General features: G+C 38.0%; 1 protein-coding gene across 1 annotated transcript in view; it reads right to left on the bottom strand.

The window, feature by feature from the left end:
• CFAP54 (cilia and flagella associated protein 54) overlaps positions 1-20,167 on the bottom strand; it is a 296,556-nt gene that overhangs the window by 84,526 nt on the left and 191,863 nt on the right. The window contains 5 exon segments of the mRNA XM_043562207.1: positions 1,710-1,815; positions 9,062-9,231; positions 10,862-10,941; positions 13,286-13,493; positions 18,766-18,819. Of these exon segments, the coding sequence (XP_043418142.1) occupies positions 1,710-1,815; positions 9,062-9,231; positions 10,862-10,941; positions 13,286-13,493; positions 18,766-18,819 (618 nt within the window).

Genomic DNA, 20,167 nt, shown 5'->3' with positions numbered 1-20,167 from the left:
AATGCCTTACACACATTATCTTATTTAATCCTCCCGAAAAGCTAAAGAGGGGTTATTATTTTTTCTGTCTTACAGATGGGAGAACTGAGACTTAGAAAGGTTAACTATCTGCTTAAACTCCATTACATATTGGCAGAGGTGGGATTCAAACTTGCATCCTGAATTTAGAGCTCCCTGTCTTAATCCATTGTGCCACACTATTATATGCCTCTCACATTCCAAATGTGTATCATAATTGATTTACCATCTTCATTACTGCACTTTACAAGGGGGTGGCTAATACTCTAGTCTCTCTTCAGATCGTATAAATCTTTCGCCTTTTACAAGGAGGTGGCTAATGTCCAGAGCTACTGAGAGGGAAGGACAAGGGGAGCTTTTTCTAATAGGAGGAATCCATTTTAGACACTTGGGAACTTTAAAACCGTCTAGAACAATGTCCATTTGTTCTAGGAATTTCCTGCTATGCATCTCTGACAGCTCCAATCAATCAGCAACACCTAATATCAAGGAGTGGCCAGCAAGACTGAGGAGGGGCTGGAATGTGGATAGCCAGGTGGGAGGCACAGAAGAGGAGGGGGAGCCTGGCCTGGGAACAGAGTAAGAAGTCAACAGAGCCTTCAAGGCAGGATGGTGACTGGAAGGGGCACACCAAGAACTTGAGGAGTCTAGTATTTAGTTTAGCAATATAGGAAAAAATGCCTATCCCCATACCTTCATCTCTCAGTGTCTACATTCCCTGTTACTATTAGACAGCCAAGTCACCTTCATCTAAAACAGGATTTCTAGACCTCAGCACTGCTGGTGGCTGTGGAGGACTGTCCTGTGCAGTATGTGTCTAGGGCGTCCCTGACCTCTATGCACTAGATGCCAGTAGCACCCTCTCTCCTTCTAACAACCAAAATGTCTCCGGATACTGCCAAATCACCCCTGGGAGGCAAAATAGCCCCCAAATGACAACCATTCCTCTCAGTCAATTTTTGAATTAGATTGCTTTTTAGCATTTTTATTGCTTTTAATATAGTAAGAAATGAGTTTCTATTTAGGATAATTAGTTTTGCTTATTTATAATGACACTAGATATTAGCAATTTTATTAGTAAAGCTTAAAATAATGAGCAAGGATTCTGTGTGATGAATCTTTATGTTTTAATCCTAAACAATCCTCTATCATTAAATTACTTGGTCTTATCAAAATCCAATAAAATTTCAAAGAATTTGTGACACCAGTTGTCAAAGAGATTTCAGAGCTTAAAATGTGGAAGAATCTAACTATGAGAAATCCAGGGTAGGAAATAACACAGGTATCTACTGGTGATGCCAAAGTAAAAAATTCAAAAGTGAAATCAGGAGCAAAATAAAGTGAAACAACTTTATTTGCTAAAGAAATCAGATCTCGAATACTGGAAAAATGTATCTGGTGGGACCTCAGTGATTATTACATTCAGTTCCATCAGCTCACAAATGAGATTTAAATTAAACTTAAAATTTTTAATCAAAGAATGTTTTAAAGTTTAAGGGACTTGCCTAAGGTATGCCAATAAAAAAAGGGCATAAAATGGGGCTTGAACATTTATCTCGTTACTCTGAATCCAGTGTTTTCTCTACTTTACGCCTTTATTTCATCCAAGTAATTAGACACTTTCTTAGCATGCCAACAGTTATTATATAGTAAGTATTGTAAAGATAGACATTAATTAAATTCATACATACAGAAGCTCCCAGAGAGATGGAATTCTCTGTGTCATCTTGTACTACCTTCTTTTTAAAAAGTTTTGAATCCTGGAGAAGTCTAAGTGTAGAAAATACTATTGCAGCACTAAAATAGAAAATATATTTTAAACCTTATTAGTTCTGGCAATCTCATTAATAAAATGAGCACATAAGTATTTTATATGTATCAGAATGTAATTCTCCGCTTTTTGAGATCATAGAACTTTGTTACTTAAGGCTGTACACTTGGAAACTCTTAAGCTAAAATTATTACTTACTCAGTGTCTAGCAGAACCAGAAGGCAAACATACTAAGTTAAGAAAACAGAAGCCAGGAGATAGGAATTGTCCTTATTTCCTGTTGCTTCATACATTTGTCTGCACTTTAAACGATCATATTCTCCTCCTCTATAGAATGATAAAATTGTAATTGATGTCACACTTCTTCAAAATGTCTTAATGTATATCAAGAGGCTTCTAAAAATCTATTCCAAAATGAAATTCAAAATGCAGAACAATCTATATACCTGAAAATGCTTATCGTAACATTATTATATAATATGGAAAGACTGGGTGGAAGCCAAATGGACAATATGCCCATCTATCTAAGCTCTCACTTGAATAGTTAATAGACAATAACATTTAACAGGTGTTATGAGTTGAATTGTGTCCCCTCAAAATAAAAATTGTGTTGATGTCCTAATCCTCAGTACCTCAGAATGGTAGTATTCTGAAGTAATCAAGTTAAAATGAGGCCACTTGGGTGGACCCTATCCCAATATGACTGCTGTCCCTATAAAAAAGGAAAATTTGGAGAGACAGACATGCACAGAGGGAAGGTGACATGCAGACACACGGGGAGAAGACAGGCATGCCTAGAGTGGTGCCTTTATAAACCAACAAATGCCAAGGACTGCTGGCAAATACCAGAAGCTACAAGAAGCAAGGCAGGCTTCTCCTCTAGAGCCTTCAGATAGAACATGGCCCAAGAACATTGATTTTAGAGCATGGACTCTAGAACTGTGTGAGACAATAAAATTCTGTTGTTTGAAACCACTGAGTTTTTGGTGCTCTGTTATGGCAGACTAGGAAACTGATAGAACAGGTTAAAAGCAGATCCCCTGGCTTCTTCCTCCTATGCCAAACCCGTTCCTCTTCCTTCGTCTTCCAACACAGAAGCAGAGCCCAGAATCGCTATTGCTACCTCACCGACTCACATTCTATGTTCTATCCATCAGTAAGTTCTGTCAGCCTCGCCTTCAAAACACAGATACCAGCCAGGTGAGGTGGTGAGGTGCTCCTCACCTCCTCCAGTGCTAGCGCTTTCATCCACGCCACCATCCTCTCCAGGCTGCGTGACTGGGAGCTTCCTGACCAGCCTCCCGCTCTGGCTCGTGTTCCTGTAGCCCTGTTCTCCACACAGCAGTCACAGCGACCTCATCGAGGTAAATCAGATCAAACCATTTTCCTCCATATACGTTCCAGAGGCCTCCCGTGTCCCTGGATCATGGGTCAGTTAGGTTTCTGGCCTAGTATAGGTCAGCTTTATCCATGTCCAGCATGTTTCTGGGGAGGTATAGTCTCTGCTTGTAGGGTCCTAGAGTGTGTACCTATGCTCAACGTTTAAATTTTATTTTTAAATCTTCTTTTTTGTCAACTTGTTGTATTAAAAGCTGAAAACATTGTGCTAACACACACACTCTGCCAAGAGACTTTCTCTCTTTTCTTTTTTTTCTCCAGAATCCTTTAAAAAACAGTAACTGGTATTTACCGAGCGTTTACCACCTGTCGGGTGCTGTGTTAAGTGCTTTGGGTGAATTAGTTTACTCAATCCCCTCCGCAATCCTACAAGCATTATCATCACAATTTTAATCCTACTATTATCATCACTATTTTATACATTAGGAAATGGAGACAGAAATGTTAAATGACTTGCCTAAGATGACACAACTAGAAAGAAGGGGGCGGGATTAGAACCCAGGCAGCTGGCTCCCGTGCCTGCCCTCTTAACTGTTGCCTACAGCATGACCTCGGTCTTTCCACAGTTCTAATAAGTTTGGTTTTGTTATTTTGGTACAGTTATTGGTGCCATGTTTATGACTGCTACGTACTCATTGTTGACTGTACCTTTTATCCATGCAAAGGCTCTCTTTGTCCACTTTAATGCCTCTTGCCTTACATTCCACTTAGCAGACTTCATGAAATGGGATCATTGTAAAGATTGAATGAGCTATTTATTCTTTCATTTGTTCAAAAATACACACACATAGGAGTACCTCCTATGGGCAAGGAAAAAATCTAGGGGCTATGGATACAGTCCCTGCCCTCATAGAATTGGTATTCTAGTAAGAGTGGGGTGAACTTATTAGCAAATAGGAGTGCTTACCAAATAGACCATGCTCAATACATGAGAGCTGTTCTCACTAGGTAGACCGAGTAGGCCAGGGAATATGAGGGGTAACCAAATTGATTTTTTTTCTAAGTTAGTAACCAGAATATAAAGCTTTCTGTGATTATTGAATTTTAAATTCCCAAGATGCTACTGACTTGTTAAAATGGTTTAGATATTTGTAGAATATTTCCTAAGGTATTGTTCGTGACTATATAACTTAACTGTTTTTCTTTAAAATAAAACTAAACAAACAAGCAAGAAATCAACACAAAATGTGACACAGATTCAGTACGTGTATAGGAATGAAAATTCCTCTCCCTGACACCCCTCCCCGCTCAAGGATCCTTAAGAGTTTCTAAGGCACCTTGGTTACTGAGCAGCCTTCAAGGCTAGCACAGGATGGCCAGTAGAGGGCCCTGGAAGAAGACAGAGGTGCCCATCCCACCCTTCTGATTCCGAAGATGAAATTCTGACTTCAAGCCAAATGAGGTATGAGGTTTGGGATCTTGCTAACCCCAAAACTTAATGAATAAAATATAAACAGTACTAGTGTGTCCTAATCCACCTGGCACTGCATAGATGCACAATGGAAAGTTTCTAGTCTGTGCTCCACCGCAGAGACAGAAAGAGTAGGATCACTCACTATAAACACTCTAAAATCCCCAAGGAAGGAAGTTTCATTCTGACACAAAATTAAAAGGCTCAAATGGTATCCCATTTAGACACTAAATTAAATAGAAAGGAAAACTTATTAAAAAAAAAAAAAAGACAGGACTCTGAGAGAGGCAGCCCTAAAAGAAGCAGAAATACAGTTTGAATAACTTTGATCCCATTTACTTCTTATTAACATTCATGACAAAAATGGTCAGTTTGTTCTCATAAAATCCATGCAGCTCACTCTACCTGTCACCCTGGGGAATGTGCCTTTCAATTTCCTTGACACATAATTTTATTAGAAGTATCATAAAATGTCAAGCTAACCATCATTTGGGAAAGGGACTGTCCAACACTCTCAGCAGCGCCCAAACAGAAGCTCGTGGGGGGTAAAGTTCACATAGGAGAAACTCATTCATCTTGACAGTAGGCTTCCCCAAATGACAACTCTGCTGCAAAAAGGCAACAACATCAAAGTTTTTGCAGGTTTTGTCCCAAGGGTCAGGTTCCTGTATTTAAAATAAGAGTGATTCTGATATACTTGCATATCATTTGCATATGTCTATCTGGTCTTCAAATTAAAGTTCTATTATGACACTACTTTCTGTGGCCATTTTGTAATTTTTAGTTTCTTGTTTCCTTCTTCCTCCCTAAAGAAATAAAAAATCACTCATATCCTCCATGCCCTCATGCAGAGGGCAGGGGGATGAATGAAGGTAAGTGGTAAATATTTTCTAGGGCTGCTGGTGATCCCTGAAACAGTTTGGAGAAAAGAGTTCTACATTCTTCTACAGGAAATCATATAGTCACATATTTTGTAGATAGAGAGGGAGATGATGTGTTTCTATATATACAAATCATATACTTTCTATAAGAAATCACATAGTAAAGTTTCCTTCTCTTCAAACTTCAAGAGGGAAGATGATATATTATTATGCTAATTCTATTTACCATTAATCAGCTACCACTGTATTCTCAAAGATAGCTATAAATATAACCATACCTTATTTTTTTAATATAACAATACTCTAAATCAGTGTGTCTCAAGCTTTTTTTCCCCTCTCAGCACTCATTTATACCCTTAAAAATTATTGAGAATTCCCAGACTTCCATCAATACTTATCATATTAGAACTTAAGCTGACAAATTTTTAACTCTGCTAATATTTATTAATTCATTTTAAAATACAAACAATAAACCCATTACATGTTAACATCAATAATGCATTTTTATTAAGACAGCTATATTTTCCAAACAACAACAAAAATTAGCAAGACGAATGCCATTATTTTGTATTTTTGCAAATCTCTTTAATGTCTGGCTTAATAAGAGAAAAATCTACCTAATAGAAGACTTTCATATCTCCTTCTTTTGTCTGCTATGACATATTGGTGGGTTTTTTTAATATTTATTTTTGAGAGAAAGAGAGAGAGAGAGGGAACAAGTGGGGGAGGGGAAGATAGCAAAGGGGACAGAGGATGCGAAGCTGGTTCCTCCCCACCGAGGCAGGGCCCAAACTCATGAACTGTGAGATCACAACTTGAGCCGAAATCAGATGCTTAACCAACTGAGCCGCCCAGGCGCCTCAAGTTATGACATACTGTTTTGGTTGAAGTATATGAAGAAGACTAGGTCTCACAGAGGTAGTTGTTGGAAATAGAAAGAGTATTATATTCTCTTAAAACAATTGTGAATATTCTTTGATACTACACCAAAATGTGACAAGTGATAGTTTCTTAAAAGTTTCTTGCAATGTGAAAGCTAATACCACACACTGATGCTATTTCCTACTCTGGTACATTAAAACCTATTGGTCTATCTTGTTAACCAGGATTTTGGAACAATATCCACTGGTGATTTGGAATATAACAACTCCCTGAGTTATGCAAATCCCCTTAATGTTGAAACATTTCATTATACAGTTTAAAAAAAAAATGATGCTTGTTAATATTAATGACTCCCAATCTCATCAGAACTATGTAAGCATTAGAAAACTGTCAAGCTCATGGTAGCAAATAGAAATTTTCCAAAATTCTAATTTCCCTGAAAAAGTTCAGATTTTATCATTAGCAACAGATACTATTAGTTGTTTGCCTTAGAAGTGGCATGTTCATTTTGCTCATTTTCAATAAAATGCCTGTCAAACACCCAAGTCTGAAAAACCAGTTTGTCAGTTGCCTTTTCAAATAAAAATGGTGTTCTGTGAAAATAACTGCTTGTTTAGCTCTCATTTAATCACATATGTGTTCTTCCCCAAGACAACCACCAGACTTTGATATGCAGCAAAGATGCTTTAGGAGTATTTCCCATTTAATATTCCCACAGAATATTAAAAATATATTCAAGGATGGAGATTTATAAAAGTAATAGGTTTTACTGGTTCATCAAAAGCATTAACTGGATTTTTATTTTATTTCATTTTTTTTTAACTGCAAGCATGCAGCAGTAAGGAGTGTAATGGCCACTAGTAATACTGTTTGTGGCCACTGCTGTGATTCACAGCAAGAGGCCAGAAGTTTTCCTGTCATTGCTCTTGAAGCATCAGTGAAAATAAGAACACGATGAAGATGATGAATGACATCTTAGTCTTGTTGTAAAAATAGTTCTGACCTTACAGACCCCCTGAAAGGGTCTTGGAATCACCCCCTAGAAATCTGGAAACCACATTTTGAGAATCACTGCTCCAAAATGGACTAGACGGATTTTCATCACTGTTTAGAAACCACAAAAATTATAAATTTCCAAAAATCTATACTGCTCTAGCATAAAATCAAATTTAGATGTGGTTAATCATGGCATGGTCTATGGTCAAGGCTCACACTGATGAGATGATTACGTGTTTCCCATCAAAGCAAAGGGAAATTTCTGCTGAATTGATTTCCCCTTTGCAGAAGCCATAGGTGGGCTTCTCTTTTTTCTCACAGCTCTACCTAAGAAAGCATCTGGGTTTTCTTATCTGCCTGCCCAGATGTGGGGCAGGAGAAGGGGGGAGCGGTAGGGCTTGAAAGCTGTCAGCCATCAAACATCAAACTGTAGTCATACTCTTTATTACGACCGCACCATTTTACAATGATAGCCCTCCACCTCCCCCTGCCTCTACTCCTGGTATCTCCATAACACGTATTACTTTTGACCACACTATACAATTTACTCATTTACTATGTTTGCAGTTTACTGTCAGCCTATTTATTATTTATTCTAAGCTCCACTGAGGGCAGGCCTGTTTTCAATATTGTTGAATTGTATCTATCAGTACTATCTAACAGTATCTATCAGTACTGTGAGTGTCTATCAGTACTGGGATATTGATTTCTCTCAAAAACTAAGAACCATGACTAGCATATTGTAGGTGCCCCCAAATTATTTTTTGAATGTAACTAATGAATGGAAGATAATAAGTCTGTGCATTATTCAAAGAATCATTACTGAAATGTCACAGGGCCTCATCATAGAGCTATTTATTGCAAATGATATGAGAAGGTTTTGAAAATATAGGTCCATGTGGTTTTACTATCCCACTTACTTGTTTATATATCTTTCAGCATATGGATATGGAAACTATTTCCATTCCCCTCTGTATCCTCAGTGTCTAGATAAGAGCCGAACAATGCAGTGGTTAATGGATACTGGTTGGGTTAATGAATGAATCAATGAACAGGTGAAATGAAAGGTCTGATACTAACAGTTGTATCATATTTAAATAATTATCCACTTAAAACATTTTCTTAAATGGTTCAGCAAAACATAGTTCAGAAAATGTTACTCTTTAATAATAGAGCTTGTTTTTAATATTAACTCTATTGGAATTAAAGTTTTAAAAATAAAAACATAAATAAATACATAAGCAAAGCTCTGTTAATTTGTTCATTCTTTATATGTTATAAAACATCCTAGGGGCTCCTGGATGGCACAGTTAGTTGAGCATCCAACTCTTGATTTAGGCTCAGGTCATGATCTCACGGTTCGTGAGTTTGAGCCCCTCATTGGGCTCTGCACTGAATGCACAGAGCCTGCTAGAGATTCTCTCTCTCTCTCTCTCTCTCTCTCTCTCTCTCTCTCTCTCCCTCCCTCCCCCGCTTCAAAATAAATAAATAAACTTAAAAAAAAATCCTAGCTTATGCTTTAATAAAGTAATTGCTTTGTTTAGAACTGTAGTTTTAAGTGTAATAATATATGAAACTCCCCTGAATAATAAAACACAAGCATGCCCTATTAATATTGGAATTGATAAAACTTACACACAGTCTAGGTATATTTGACAAATTAGGGTGAGGAAGAAATTCTCCTCTGTGCTTGAAGAGACTCACCTGTATGCGGCCCGGTGTCTTTGCAGGGCAATTGCAGCCAGCTGAAGCCTGGCCTCTACCACAATCTCCAACTCACCAGCAGAACACTGGGACAGGTCCTTGTGGCCTGGATGCTCCATCTCTGACACAAGGAAGTTTAGCCTGTCCTCAGCTTCTGTCAGTAAAGCTGACTAAAGCAAGAATACCACACAATCACGTAAGTTTAGAGATAATACAAATAATATCTCATTCCTATTTATCAGGTGTTTTTCATGTACTAAGAAAGTAACCTTGAACGGAAGACCAAATAGGAAATTTGCACATAATCATCAGAGAAGAGAGCTCAGTGAACAGGAAAAAGGCAACAGAAAACAAAAAGGAGAGTAATGGCAAGAGTAAGCATGTACAACAGTTACCCTCTATTGTGTGCTCAGCCAGCGCTCATTATTCATAGTACTTAAACTGTTCCATAAAGTTGCTACAAACACTAAATTAGCAAACACTGAAGCATTGCTCATAGAGGAAATACAGGAATAAGTTCCTGCTGGCCTCTGGTCATGATATTTTTGCCAACTGATCTACATATAACTTTTTTTAATGTGCGTTTATATTTAAAGACACATTATTTAATATATACTGTAAAGTCATTAACCTTGAACTCATAGCTTAATAGCTCTAAAACTCATGCCTGACTAAAGCTTTTATTGCATAAGCGTGGATTAGGCATTTAGTCATAAAGCACATCACAGCCTTCTTAGGAATTTAGTATTCTTAGGAATAATAAACAGCATTTCAGTGCTACACTTAGGGGCCATTTCAAATAGTGAAATCACCAATAAAAAGCACAAAAATGCAAAAAACATGGCGATGCATAGACCATGGAGAGAACTCTTATTTACAGTATGAGAGTGGAAACAAAAAGTCAGAGAATTGCCTTGTCCAGCGCAGCTAGGAATGTATGAGTGTGTGTTGGGCAACTGAAATTTTTCTATGCTCTGTGATGTTCACAAATGACCACAAAAAAGAGCCATGAGTGTTGATTTTGGAGTTACAAATAAATTTTAGCAGATAGGCTAGTTAGCAAATACTGAATCTGTGAATAATGAGGATTGACTGTATTTCAAGTTACGCTATGATCACCTAACTGGTAATGTGAAGATAATGAGATTTTATAGCAGACAATCAATAGTAAATACCAACCCAGCATGGCAAAGGAGAAAAGGACCAACCAATCCTTCAAAAAACAGGTCTCTAAAAACTTGTTTGTACAGAGTGGTACACATTATACAAGGACTACTAGGGCAACTTAGTATAATGGCTAAGAACGTGATCTGCATTTCATTAGATGCATGACATTAAGGAATTTTTTTCTGTCTAAGCCTCAATTTTCTCATGGTTCAGCACAACATAGTTCAAAAATGATTAATACCTACATCCCAGAGTTGTAAAAATTAATCATGCAAAGTGCCTGTCACGTAGTAAGCACTGAATAAATGGTAGCTGTTTGTGTTGCTGTTGTCATCATTATTATTATTAGGAAATGAGAAACAGGGAATGGAATACTCAAATCCCATCAAATAATGAATCATATTTTCCACAGTGCCTTAATCATATTTGTAAAGTCAAAGTCTGACAATCTCTGGGCATCTAATTTTCTCACGAGGAGTAGACTCTGTCTCTGGCCCCAATCCATGCTTATGCAAGAAAAGCTACTCAGTCTCCCAAGAGCAGACACAACCCTGAAAGTGAGCCTATCCAGGGCCTCATAGTGGACATTTTGGTAACCAGTTTCATATGATTTGAAAAAATTTCCAAGCTTACCTTTATTGTGCTAAGTGTGAAGTCATCTTTAATTTTTGCAAACTGACCAAATGAGATTCCCTCGTCCTTTAAACATAATTCTATAAAGACACAAAATTTTTGAAGAACCAAGAATATCTGTGGTTAGTTTAAATATTTATTCTAGTTTATAAAACTCATCATTATTTGGGAAACTATCCATAAATTTCATATTTAAAAAAACCCACCATGATAATTAGAAACATATTGTTCTATCAAATGGTCCTTAAATATCATATATTCAAAGGCTGAGGATGATTTTTACAACAAATCAGATAATTCTGAAAGGATCTTGAGGATTCTTGGTGATGTTCTTTAAATTATTGGCTACTGATATAGAGTAATGGTTCCTCCTCTGGGATCACAGGACGCCTTAAGGTCCCCAAGGTATTTTGGGTCTCCCAGATATTTATAATATTTCAATAAGATCTCCTTGGAAATGTCAGTAGTTCTACTGATTTGAATAAGCCCCTCACACTAAGAGCAGAGAGTGAGAGTATTTAGAACATCAAAATCCACAATTCTCAAGTATCTCAAAAACCCACAATCCAAAGCCTGTCATTCTGAGCAGGAGGAACCGAGATAATTTAGATCACAGACTCTGCCTGCTGTAGTAAAACTGAACTTCTAGACTACAGAGGAGAGGGGGTAAAAACCCCCACAAATCATTATTTGACTAGGAATTCCTGCAAAAAATACCCACCTAAAGAGACTAAGTTTGTCAAGGGGTAAGAGGAAGTCCAAAATAGCATGGAATTGAACACATCTGACTTCCTTCTTCTTCCAACTACTACCTACTTGGCTCTTCTCCTAAATTAAAGGGCTCTGGGGCAAACAGCTGAGTATGAAAGAGGGCTTGAGAATTGGGAAAGACCCAGCAGAAAGATCTGGGGCTGGGTTTTCTCCGCTAAAAGAGAAAGTGAGAGAGATACAAAGATCAAAAATAAATGCCTAGAGATTGGCATGGAAGAACGCTGGGATGCATTTAAGAACATGAGAGATCCTAGGAAGAGTTTGATCCACATTGTCCTCCTGCTGTCTCTGCTTCTCAGTGACTTTGGTGATTCTGTGTGGCCCCTCCCAGATAATGACCTGCTCCTCCTCCTGGAAAACTGAATAACAAACTCTGTTTTTAATGGCCACCATCCTCTTATCTGTTGACCTCATCATACCCGAATAATAATAAAAGTTACATTTTAAAACAGAGTCAATATTACTCTGATATCCAAACAGGACAAAGATACTTCAAGAAATGAAAACTATAGAACCATACTTATTATGAATAAGGATATAAAAACCTTCAACAAAATACTAGCAAACAGAATCCAACAACATATAAAAGGAATTTATACACCATGACTAACTGCGAGATAGCCCAAGAATGCAAGGTTGGCTTAAACACTCAAAAATCAATTAATGTTGTAAACCGTATCAATGGAATAAAAACCAAAAAACATGGAAGCATCTTAATAGATGCAGGAAAAGCACCTAATAAAATCCAGCACCTTTTTATGACAAAATCACTCAACAAACCATGAATAAAAAGGACAGTTCCTCACCTGATAAAGAACATCAATGAAGAATCCAGTTAACACCATACTTAACGGTGAAAAACAATCTTAGGGCAATATCCAATACAGCTGAGAAATACTTACCTATGACCTATAAATCCTATACATGGGTATCTCATCCCATAGAAATATATACTACATGATAAGAATATGTAGCACTTCAGCCCTGTTCCTAGAAACAAAGTGAATGTGCAGCAATAGTGGGATGGTTGAACAAGCCGCGAGATATTCAGCATAGAACACGGCACAACCAGAATAGCAGAACAAACAAAGCAGTTGCCTTAAAGTGGTTTTAGTGAAGCTTTTATGCATAAAAAACATAAGATGCAGAAAAATGTAAAATATATCATTTTATAAATAAATGATGAATCCTATTTTGTATGTATATATATGAAAAAGTGTATGAATACTGATATATGTGGACAGAAATGGATATGCATAAACCTAACATAGGCACATATGTGTGTCATTAAGTGTGCTTAGAGAACAATATGGAAGAACGTATACTAGATTGTTCATATGGATTATTGGGAGTGGAGTGGGAATAGTTGGGGAAAGAGGAGAAAGAGAAGTCAAAAATGAAACAAAAGGGGCACCTGGGTGGCGCAGTCGGTTAAGCGTCCGACTTCAGCCAGGTCACGATCTCGCGGTCCGTGAGTTCAAGCCCCGCGTCAGGCTCTGGGCTGATGGCGCAGAGCCTGGAGCCTGTTTCTGTTTCTGTGTCTCCCTCTCTCTCTGCCCCTCGCCCGTTCATGCTCTGTCTCTCTCTGTCCCAAAAATAAATAAACGTTGAAAAAAAATTTTTTAAATAAAAAAAAATGAAACAAAAGATTACCTTTCAAGTTTTGAAAGTTTGCTCTACTCTTCTCAGAAACAAGTCCATGGTAGATTGTTTTCATTGAATTTTCTGGGACACAATTTATTGTTGCAGCCACACTTATTAAAAAATAGGCTTTAATGAAAGAAAACTTATTTAGGAGATGTGGTTGGCCAACTGTAACCAGAATTAGAGGCAATCCTTTACTTATTAATTCATCAAGTGCCTTAAAAAATGAAACAAAAAAAAGGCAAATCAGTAAAGTATTGTTTTCAGATATTATTAGTTTTCATCCCTTTTTGCATTCTTCATTTGGTGTTGGATGAAGGAATACACTATAGACATGAGGTACCTACCATACATGGCAGGTCTATTTCAAGAGATGTACACTGTCAGATGTGCCCCAGCAGTTCTGAGTGCTTCTGCCTTTCCCCACCGGTTTGTGATCTGTGCCTTAATAGCCCAGCCCTGCCACAGAAAGAGAGTAAACCTGGTGCTGAGAGCAAGGGAGGGGACATCTCATTAACACAGAGAACCCACAAGAGCTCATCAGCCAGGCACACTTGTCTGCTCTGCTTTAGCATGAGTGAATTAGAGGTACTGGGACAGGAGCAGGAGAATGGGTACACAAGCATGCTACCCACCCAGTTTAGATTCCGTGCTCAATCATTAGATCTCGCCCATGTACACCCTCAATTCCCTGGCCCTCTCCTTTGCATATATACTTCCTTGGCACAACCACAGCCCTGGTAAAATCCAGTGTTGAACCTTCTTTAGGTGTGCACCCTGCTGCGGAAGAAGGTTGAAGAAAATCATGCAGTCTGACTAAGTGGTCCCACTTGAAGTTCCTGACCAAACCTCAGTACTGCCTGGTCATCGTCCTACATTTTCCTAGTCCATTCACACTCCTTCTCTCCTAGACAACCAATTTCATGCTCTTTTTGCTTCTAAATTCTAACCCTTCCTCCCCGATGTTCCTACCAGCTAATGACCTCGCTTCCTCTACTTAACAGAGAAAACTGAGGTGGCCAAAGTAGTGTATATAGACCCTATAGCTCCATTTCTCCCACCTACCCAAGCATCCTGCCACTTAGGCCACTGATCCTTTCTGCCCTGTTCTACTCAGCCATTCTCTCTTACATCATAAATGTCCTCTTGCCACAGACATTCTTATCAGCACATAGCCATACTGTCTTCTCCTCCATCTTAAAAAACAAAAACTGTTTATGCCCTGACTACCCTTTCCAGCTACTGTCCAAATTCTCACTCTCCTTTAGAGCAATGATCTAAAGAATTGTCAATATTCCAATTTCTCTACTTTCATTTGCTTTTATTTATTTATTTTTTCCTTTCATTTGCTTTTAAACCCACTCCTCTCCTACACTGAAACTCTTTGGCCAAGGTCACCAGTGACCTACACTTGCCTTAAAACCAGTGTTCCATTCTTAGTCCTCATATGCCATGTTACTTTTAATCTAAGACATCATTATCTTATATACCACTTAAATTGTCACATGCCCTCAACCATAAAATGCATTCTAATTTCAGAGCTATTAAATGTGAAAAAAAGATGCATGTTTTTGACTTAGTGATTTATGGTGCTTGATTCATCTGCAAAATATAGCACTATTAATCACTTCCTTTTTAAAAAATTGTTTTTAATGTTTATTTATTTTTGAGAGGAAGAGAGAGACAGAGTGCGAGCAGGGGAAGGGTTAGAGAGAGACAGAGACACAGAATCCAAAGCAGGCTCCAGACTCTGAGCTGTCAGCAGAGAGCCTGATGTGGGGATTGAACTCATGAACCACAATATCCTGAGCTGAAGTCAGACACTTAACTGACTGAGCCACCCAGGCATCCGAATCACTTCCTCTTTTGAAAATGTTTCTCTTAGCTTAGAAGAGAAGTGACTTCTCTTAGAAGTCTCCACATTCTCTTGGTTTCTTTCCTATACTGTTGGTCATTCCTTTTCAGTCTTTGTTGGTTCCTCTTCTTTTCCCATATTTTTTTAAGTTCATTTATTTATTTTGAGAGAGGCAGAGAGAGAGAGCGAGAGAGAGAGAGCAGAGGGGCAGAGAGAGAAAGAGAGAGGAGGAGCAGAAGTGTGGGGGAGGATCAGAGAGAGAGAGAGAATCTGAATCAGGCTCAGCACTGTCAGCATGTAGCTCAACATGGGGCTCGAACTCACAACCATGACATGACCTGAGTCGAAATCAAGAGTCAGAGGCTTAACCCATCTGAGCCACCCAGTCACCCCTCCTGTATTTTCAGCATTGGAGTGTCCCACGTCTTGGTCCTTTTCTCTCTCTTTACTCGCTCCCCTTAGATTATCTGAAACAGACTCATGGTTTTAGTTTCATCTAAATGCAGATGAAATCCTGCGATTTTCTCTCCAGCTCCAATCTCTCTTCTGAAGGCAAATCAGCTTCTGACTCAAATAGTCCATTTGGATATTTAAGAGATACCTCAAACTCAACATGTCCAAAACTGTATTCCTAGTTAGCTCACACACACACACACACACACACACACACACACACACACACTAAAATATGACTGAGGTTGACAGCACTGGAACAGTAGTTAGCACACAGTAGGCTCAACAGATCAGCTAAAACAGGTAGATTAGGCCACAGCCCCGCTCTAAACCTTCCAGTGGCTCCCCATTTTGTTCAGAGGAAGAAGCAAAGTTACAAAGGCCCAATAAGGCCCTTCTCAAACTGGCCCCATTACCTCTCTGATGCTGTTTCCTACTGCTTCCCCATCATTCACACAGCTCTGGTCACACTGACAAAGATGTCCCCCACCAAGCCCTGCCCTAACGCCTTTCAATTCATTGTACCCTCTTCCTAGATGGCTCTTTTTCCAGATGTCCTAAACTTGTACCTTTACCTGTTCACAAATGTTTCCTCAGTGAGGACTAACCTGATTACCTGATTTAAAATTACAACTCCCTAACCTAGTCCCATGATCCCAATCCCCTTTATGTGCTGCTGGGTTTATTTTCTCTCTAGCATGGATCACCTTCTAACTTACCATATAATTTACTTAAGTATAACGTTTACTTATACATCATGTTTCTTATTAGTTTTTTTCCCCTAAAATACAAGCTTCCTGATGACTTGGGAGTTTGTCTGTTGCTGACTGACTAATGTATTTATTTGACAACACCAGAAGAGTGCCTTGCACACAACAGACTCTTACTAAAAATTGTTGAATTAATAATATTTGTTGATTAATAATCTCAGGTTCTGGGGCTATATATTCTAGAAAAGAGGGAAACTATTTGCCTTATATGAATTACAAAGAAAAAACCTCAGTGTTTGGGAGAGTCTGAAGCAATAGTGGCAGTGGAGAGATCTGTTGTTCATTCTCCCATCCTAACATCTTCTAAAGGCTGAAAATCAATACATGCAGAAGAGCCAGACATGGAACAGTGCCGAGCCCGAGTGTGAGACAAACAGTGTGCTAGGAACATGGTTGGCATTCTCTATCTAGGGAAGAAACTTCAGATTGGTTGTGGGTGTAGGGCAGAGGAGAAGGTTTCTCTTCTCTTTTTTCTCCATAGCAAATAGCGTCTTAATGAGTCTTGACAATTACACACAAACACTTGAGGATCAAAAGAAGAGTAATTAGTAATGCTATTTAATACTCCTTTCTCTCCCTCTATACAGAAAATATAAAGTGTAATCTGAAGAGTCTTCAGCAGATCAACAGTTCTGTTTTGATTAATTAGCTAATAGAAATCAGTTTTCCATTATACTGTCAGTCTCTTTTTGTTTAAAAAGAAATGATCAGATAGACATTCCTTTTGGGGAAGTGTTTTTTGGATGCCTTGGAGTTTATGACTGGGAAGAAATATTCTTAAACATTTGAAGGTCTTGGAACACTGAAGCGAAATATGAATATGTGTGCGTATCTTCCTGATACCAATTCTTTCATTTCAGGCAGGTTGCTTATAAATCAAAACAAATTTTAAGGGAAAACAATGAATAATCTGAAGCAAAATTAAAAGTGAAGTTTGTGGGATAACATGAACACTAATGGGAAAGTAGTAAGATTACATTTAATAAAAGGAGAGGATATATTTCCTATCAAAGTTATGGAAGACAAAACTAAAGCAATTTTGCGTAAATGACTCTCAACATTATCTAATAAAAATAGCTTACTTAATGAAACAGAATGTTGTTTCCTAGCATTTAAAAAAATTAAAACTACATGCAGCTGTCTCTCTGCACTATCACCTGGTTGTGTGAACCCTTTAGGGGTCTGTAGCCCCCTTACCAATGGCTGCACTACTACTCTTCTGCCCTAACACTTTCTAGTGGTCAGACTGACAATACTCCTGAGATTTTAAAAAATGATTTCAAGATATTTAAATGCTACACAACATGGATGGAGCTAGAGCATATTATGGTAAGCGAAGTAAGTCAGTCAGAGAAAGACAAATATCATATGATCTCAATAATATGCGGAATTTAAGAAACAAAACAGATGAACATAGAGGGAAAAAAGAGAGAGGCAAACCTTGAAACAGACTCGTAACTACAGAGAACAAACTGAGGGTTGCTGGAGGGGGTAGGGGGATGGGAGATATAGGCGATGGGTATTAAGGAGGGCACTTATGATGAGCACTAGGTATGGTATGTAAGTGATGAATCACTAAATTCTACTCCTGAAACTAATATTATACTATATGTTAACTAGCTAGAATTTAAATAAAAACTTGAAACAAACAAAAAGATATTTAAATGCTACTAGGTTATCAAAAGCTTAAACCCCAATCATTCAACTAGTGACAAGAACAGACGTGCTGGGATGGGGAGTCTAGTCCTCTGTTTGCAAGGAGCACTGGGAAGTTAGAGGAGTTGCTTATGAAAATGTCACATGACAACCTTCCATTAGCCAGCACTATGGTGGGAATCATACTGCAGGACATAAGAGTATCAGACCAACGTGTTGTACATCTTAAATTTATGCAATGTTATATGTCAGTTATAGCTCAATAAAAATTTTTTATTTTTATAATTTTAAAAAAATGTTTCAATAAATGGAAAGAAGAAAACCACTGACTAAGAGGCAGTCTCAGACTGGAGAAAGGATGTGAGTAAAAGCAGAAATGAATAAGTGGGCTACCAGCAAAACACACAAAAATCCTTTTCTTATAATCAAAGTCAGCTATTCCCACCAAGGTAATCAAGATAAACATTAAAGTTAGATACTTGACAGGGCTATATAAACAAAATGAATACACATATATAATTTAAAACTTACAAGCAATAAACGATATTTGCTCAATTTGAAAGCCAGAGCAGTCTGGGTCCGATACTACCTTGGGCCCAACATTTGGAGATAAAACCCCATTATTAGAAATAGAAAAGCATATTAATTACATAGCAGATTTTCAAAAACAAGTGTTATACTTACCAAATATATTGAAATGACTCAAAATTATCCTTACGAAGTATCCAACATTTATAAAATATTGTTATCCTTACCTGTAAATTTTCTTTACTAGTAAGAGGTTTTCCTGAGTCAAATGATTGAAATACCTGTCAATATATAAAGCACTAACGTTAGAAACAAAAGTATTGTTTTTTTAAATTAAACTGTTAATGTGTTCTAAAAGTATTTTAAATGTAATTTTTATTATAAAAGCAATACATGTTCTAGTCAGAGAGATGAGTATAGAATAAAGAAGAAATACACATAAGTCAACTTTTTTTAGGTTGTCAATGTTAATATTTTGGTGCCTTTACTACCAATTTTTTTGATGTATTTTAAAATTATATTGGGGCGCCTGGGTGGCTCAGTCTGTTTAGCGTCCGACTTTGGCTCAGGTCATGATCTCACGGTCCGTGAGTTCGAGCCCCGCATCGGGCGCTGTGCTGACAGCTCAGAGCCTGGAGCCTGTTTCAGATTCTGTGTCTCTCTCTCTCTGCCCCTCCCCTGCTCATGCTCTGTCTCTCTCTGTCTCAAAAATAAATAAACATTAAAAAAATTTTTTTAGTAAAAAAAAATTATATATATATATTTGTATTCCTTTTCATTAAAAATTGCATCATAATTATTTTTCCATGTCATTAAGTCATTTGTAAACCTCAGTCTATTAACTAAGTAATGTTCTACGCTATGAATGCATCATAATAACTCCTTTCCTTTTGTTAGACATCAGGGGGACAAATTCCCACCCCCATCTCACCATTCAGCCCTAGTTTAAATAACACGCGTGACTATTTTGTCTGTATTTCTCATTATCCCCTTCGGATAGATTCCTGGGAACAGAATTGCTGGGTCATAAGAGTATTAGAATGAGTATTAGCATTTAGAAAAATCTTTGCCAGTTTGAGGTAAAATCATATTACTCTTCAGAATAACTCTTTTTGTGGTTCTTTTCCTTTATTGTGAATGACCTGTCAATATGTTTGGCTCTAATATAATGTCACATTAGGAAACATTCCATTTATTTGCCACAGGAGATGGTTGTATCGTTGTGCAGAATGCATTCCTCTTGGTACAGAGGCCCTTTTTCAAAGATGCCAGTACTGATGCCATGCCCATATCCCCTGGGTCATCTGGAAGACACCAGAAGCTTCTGTGGATAGGTTACTCACTGATGGACAGTATCTTACTTCAAACACCTGTATGCCTTTGCTTGAGGGCATTCTGTGGCCACAGGAGTATTCAGGAGAGTCTGGAAGTACAGGGAGTAACCCAATCCAACGAGCACAAGATTGTTCTCCCTGGTCTCTGAGGGCCTGATTGTCCACGCAGTGACTCATTAATACTCTCTGCAATAGTTTCTCCTCCCTTCCCTATGTGACTTACCACACACTCACCATTCTCCCTGATATCACTTCCCAAATATACTACTTGCTCCCAAATCCTTGTCCTAGAATC

This window comes from Prionailurus bengalensis, chromosome B4 (genome assembly GCF_016509475.1).
Source record: "Prionailurus bengalensis isolate Pbe53 chromosome B4, Fcat_Pben_1.1_paternal_pri, whole genome shotgun sequence".
NCBI lineage: Eukaryota > Metazoa > Chordata > Mammalia > Carnivora > Felidae > Prionailurus > Prionailurus bengalensis.
This window is presented reverse-complemented; position numbering and strand designations above follow the sequence as displayed.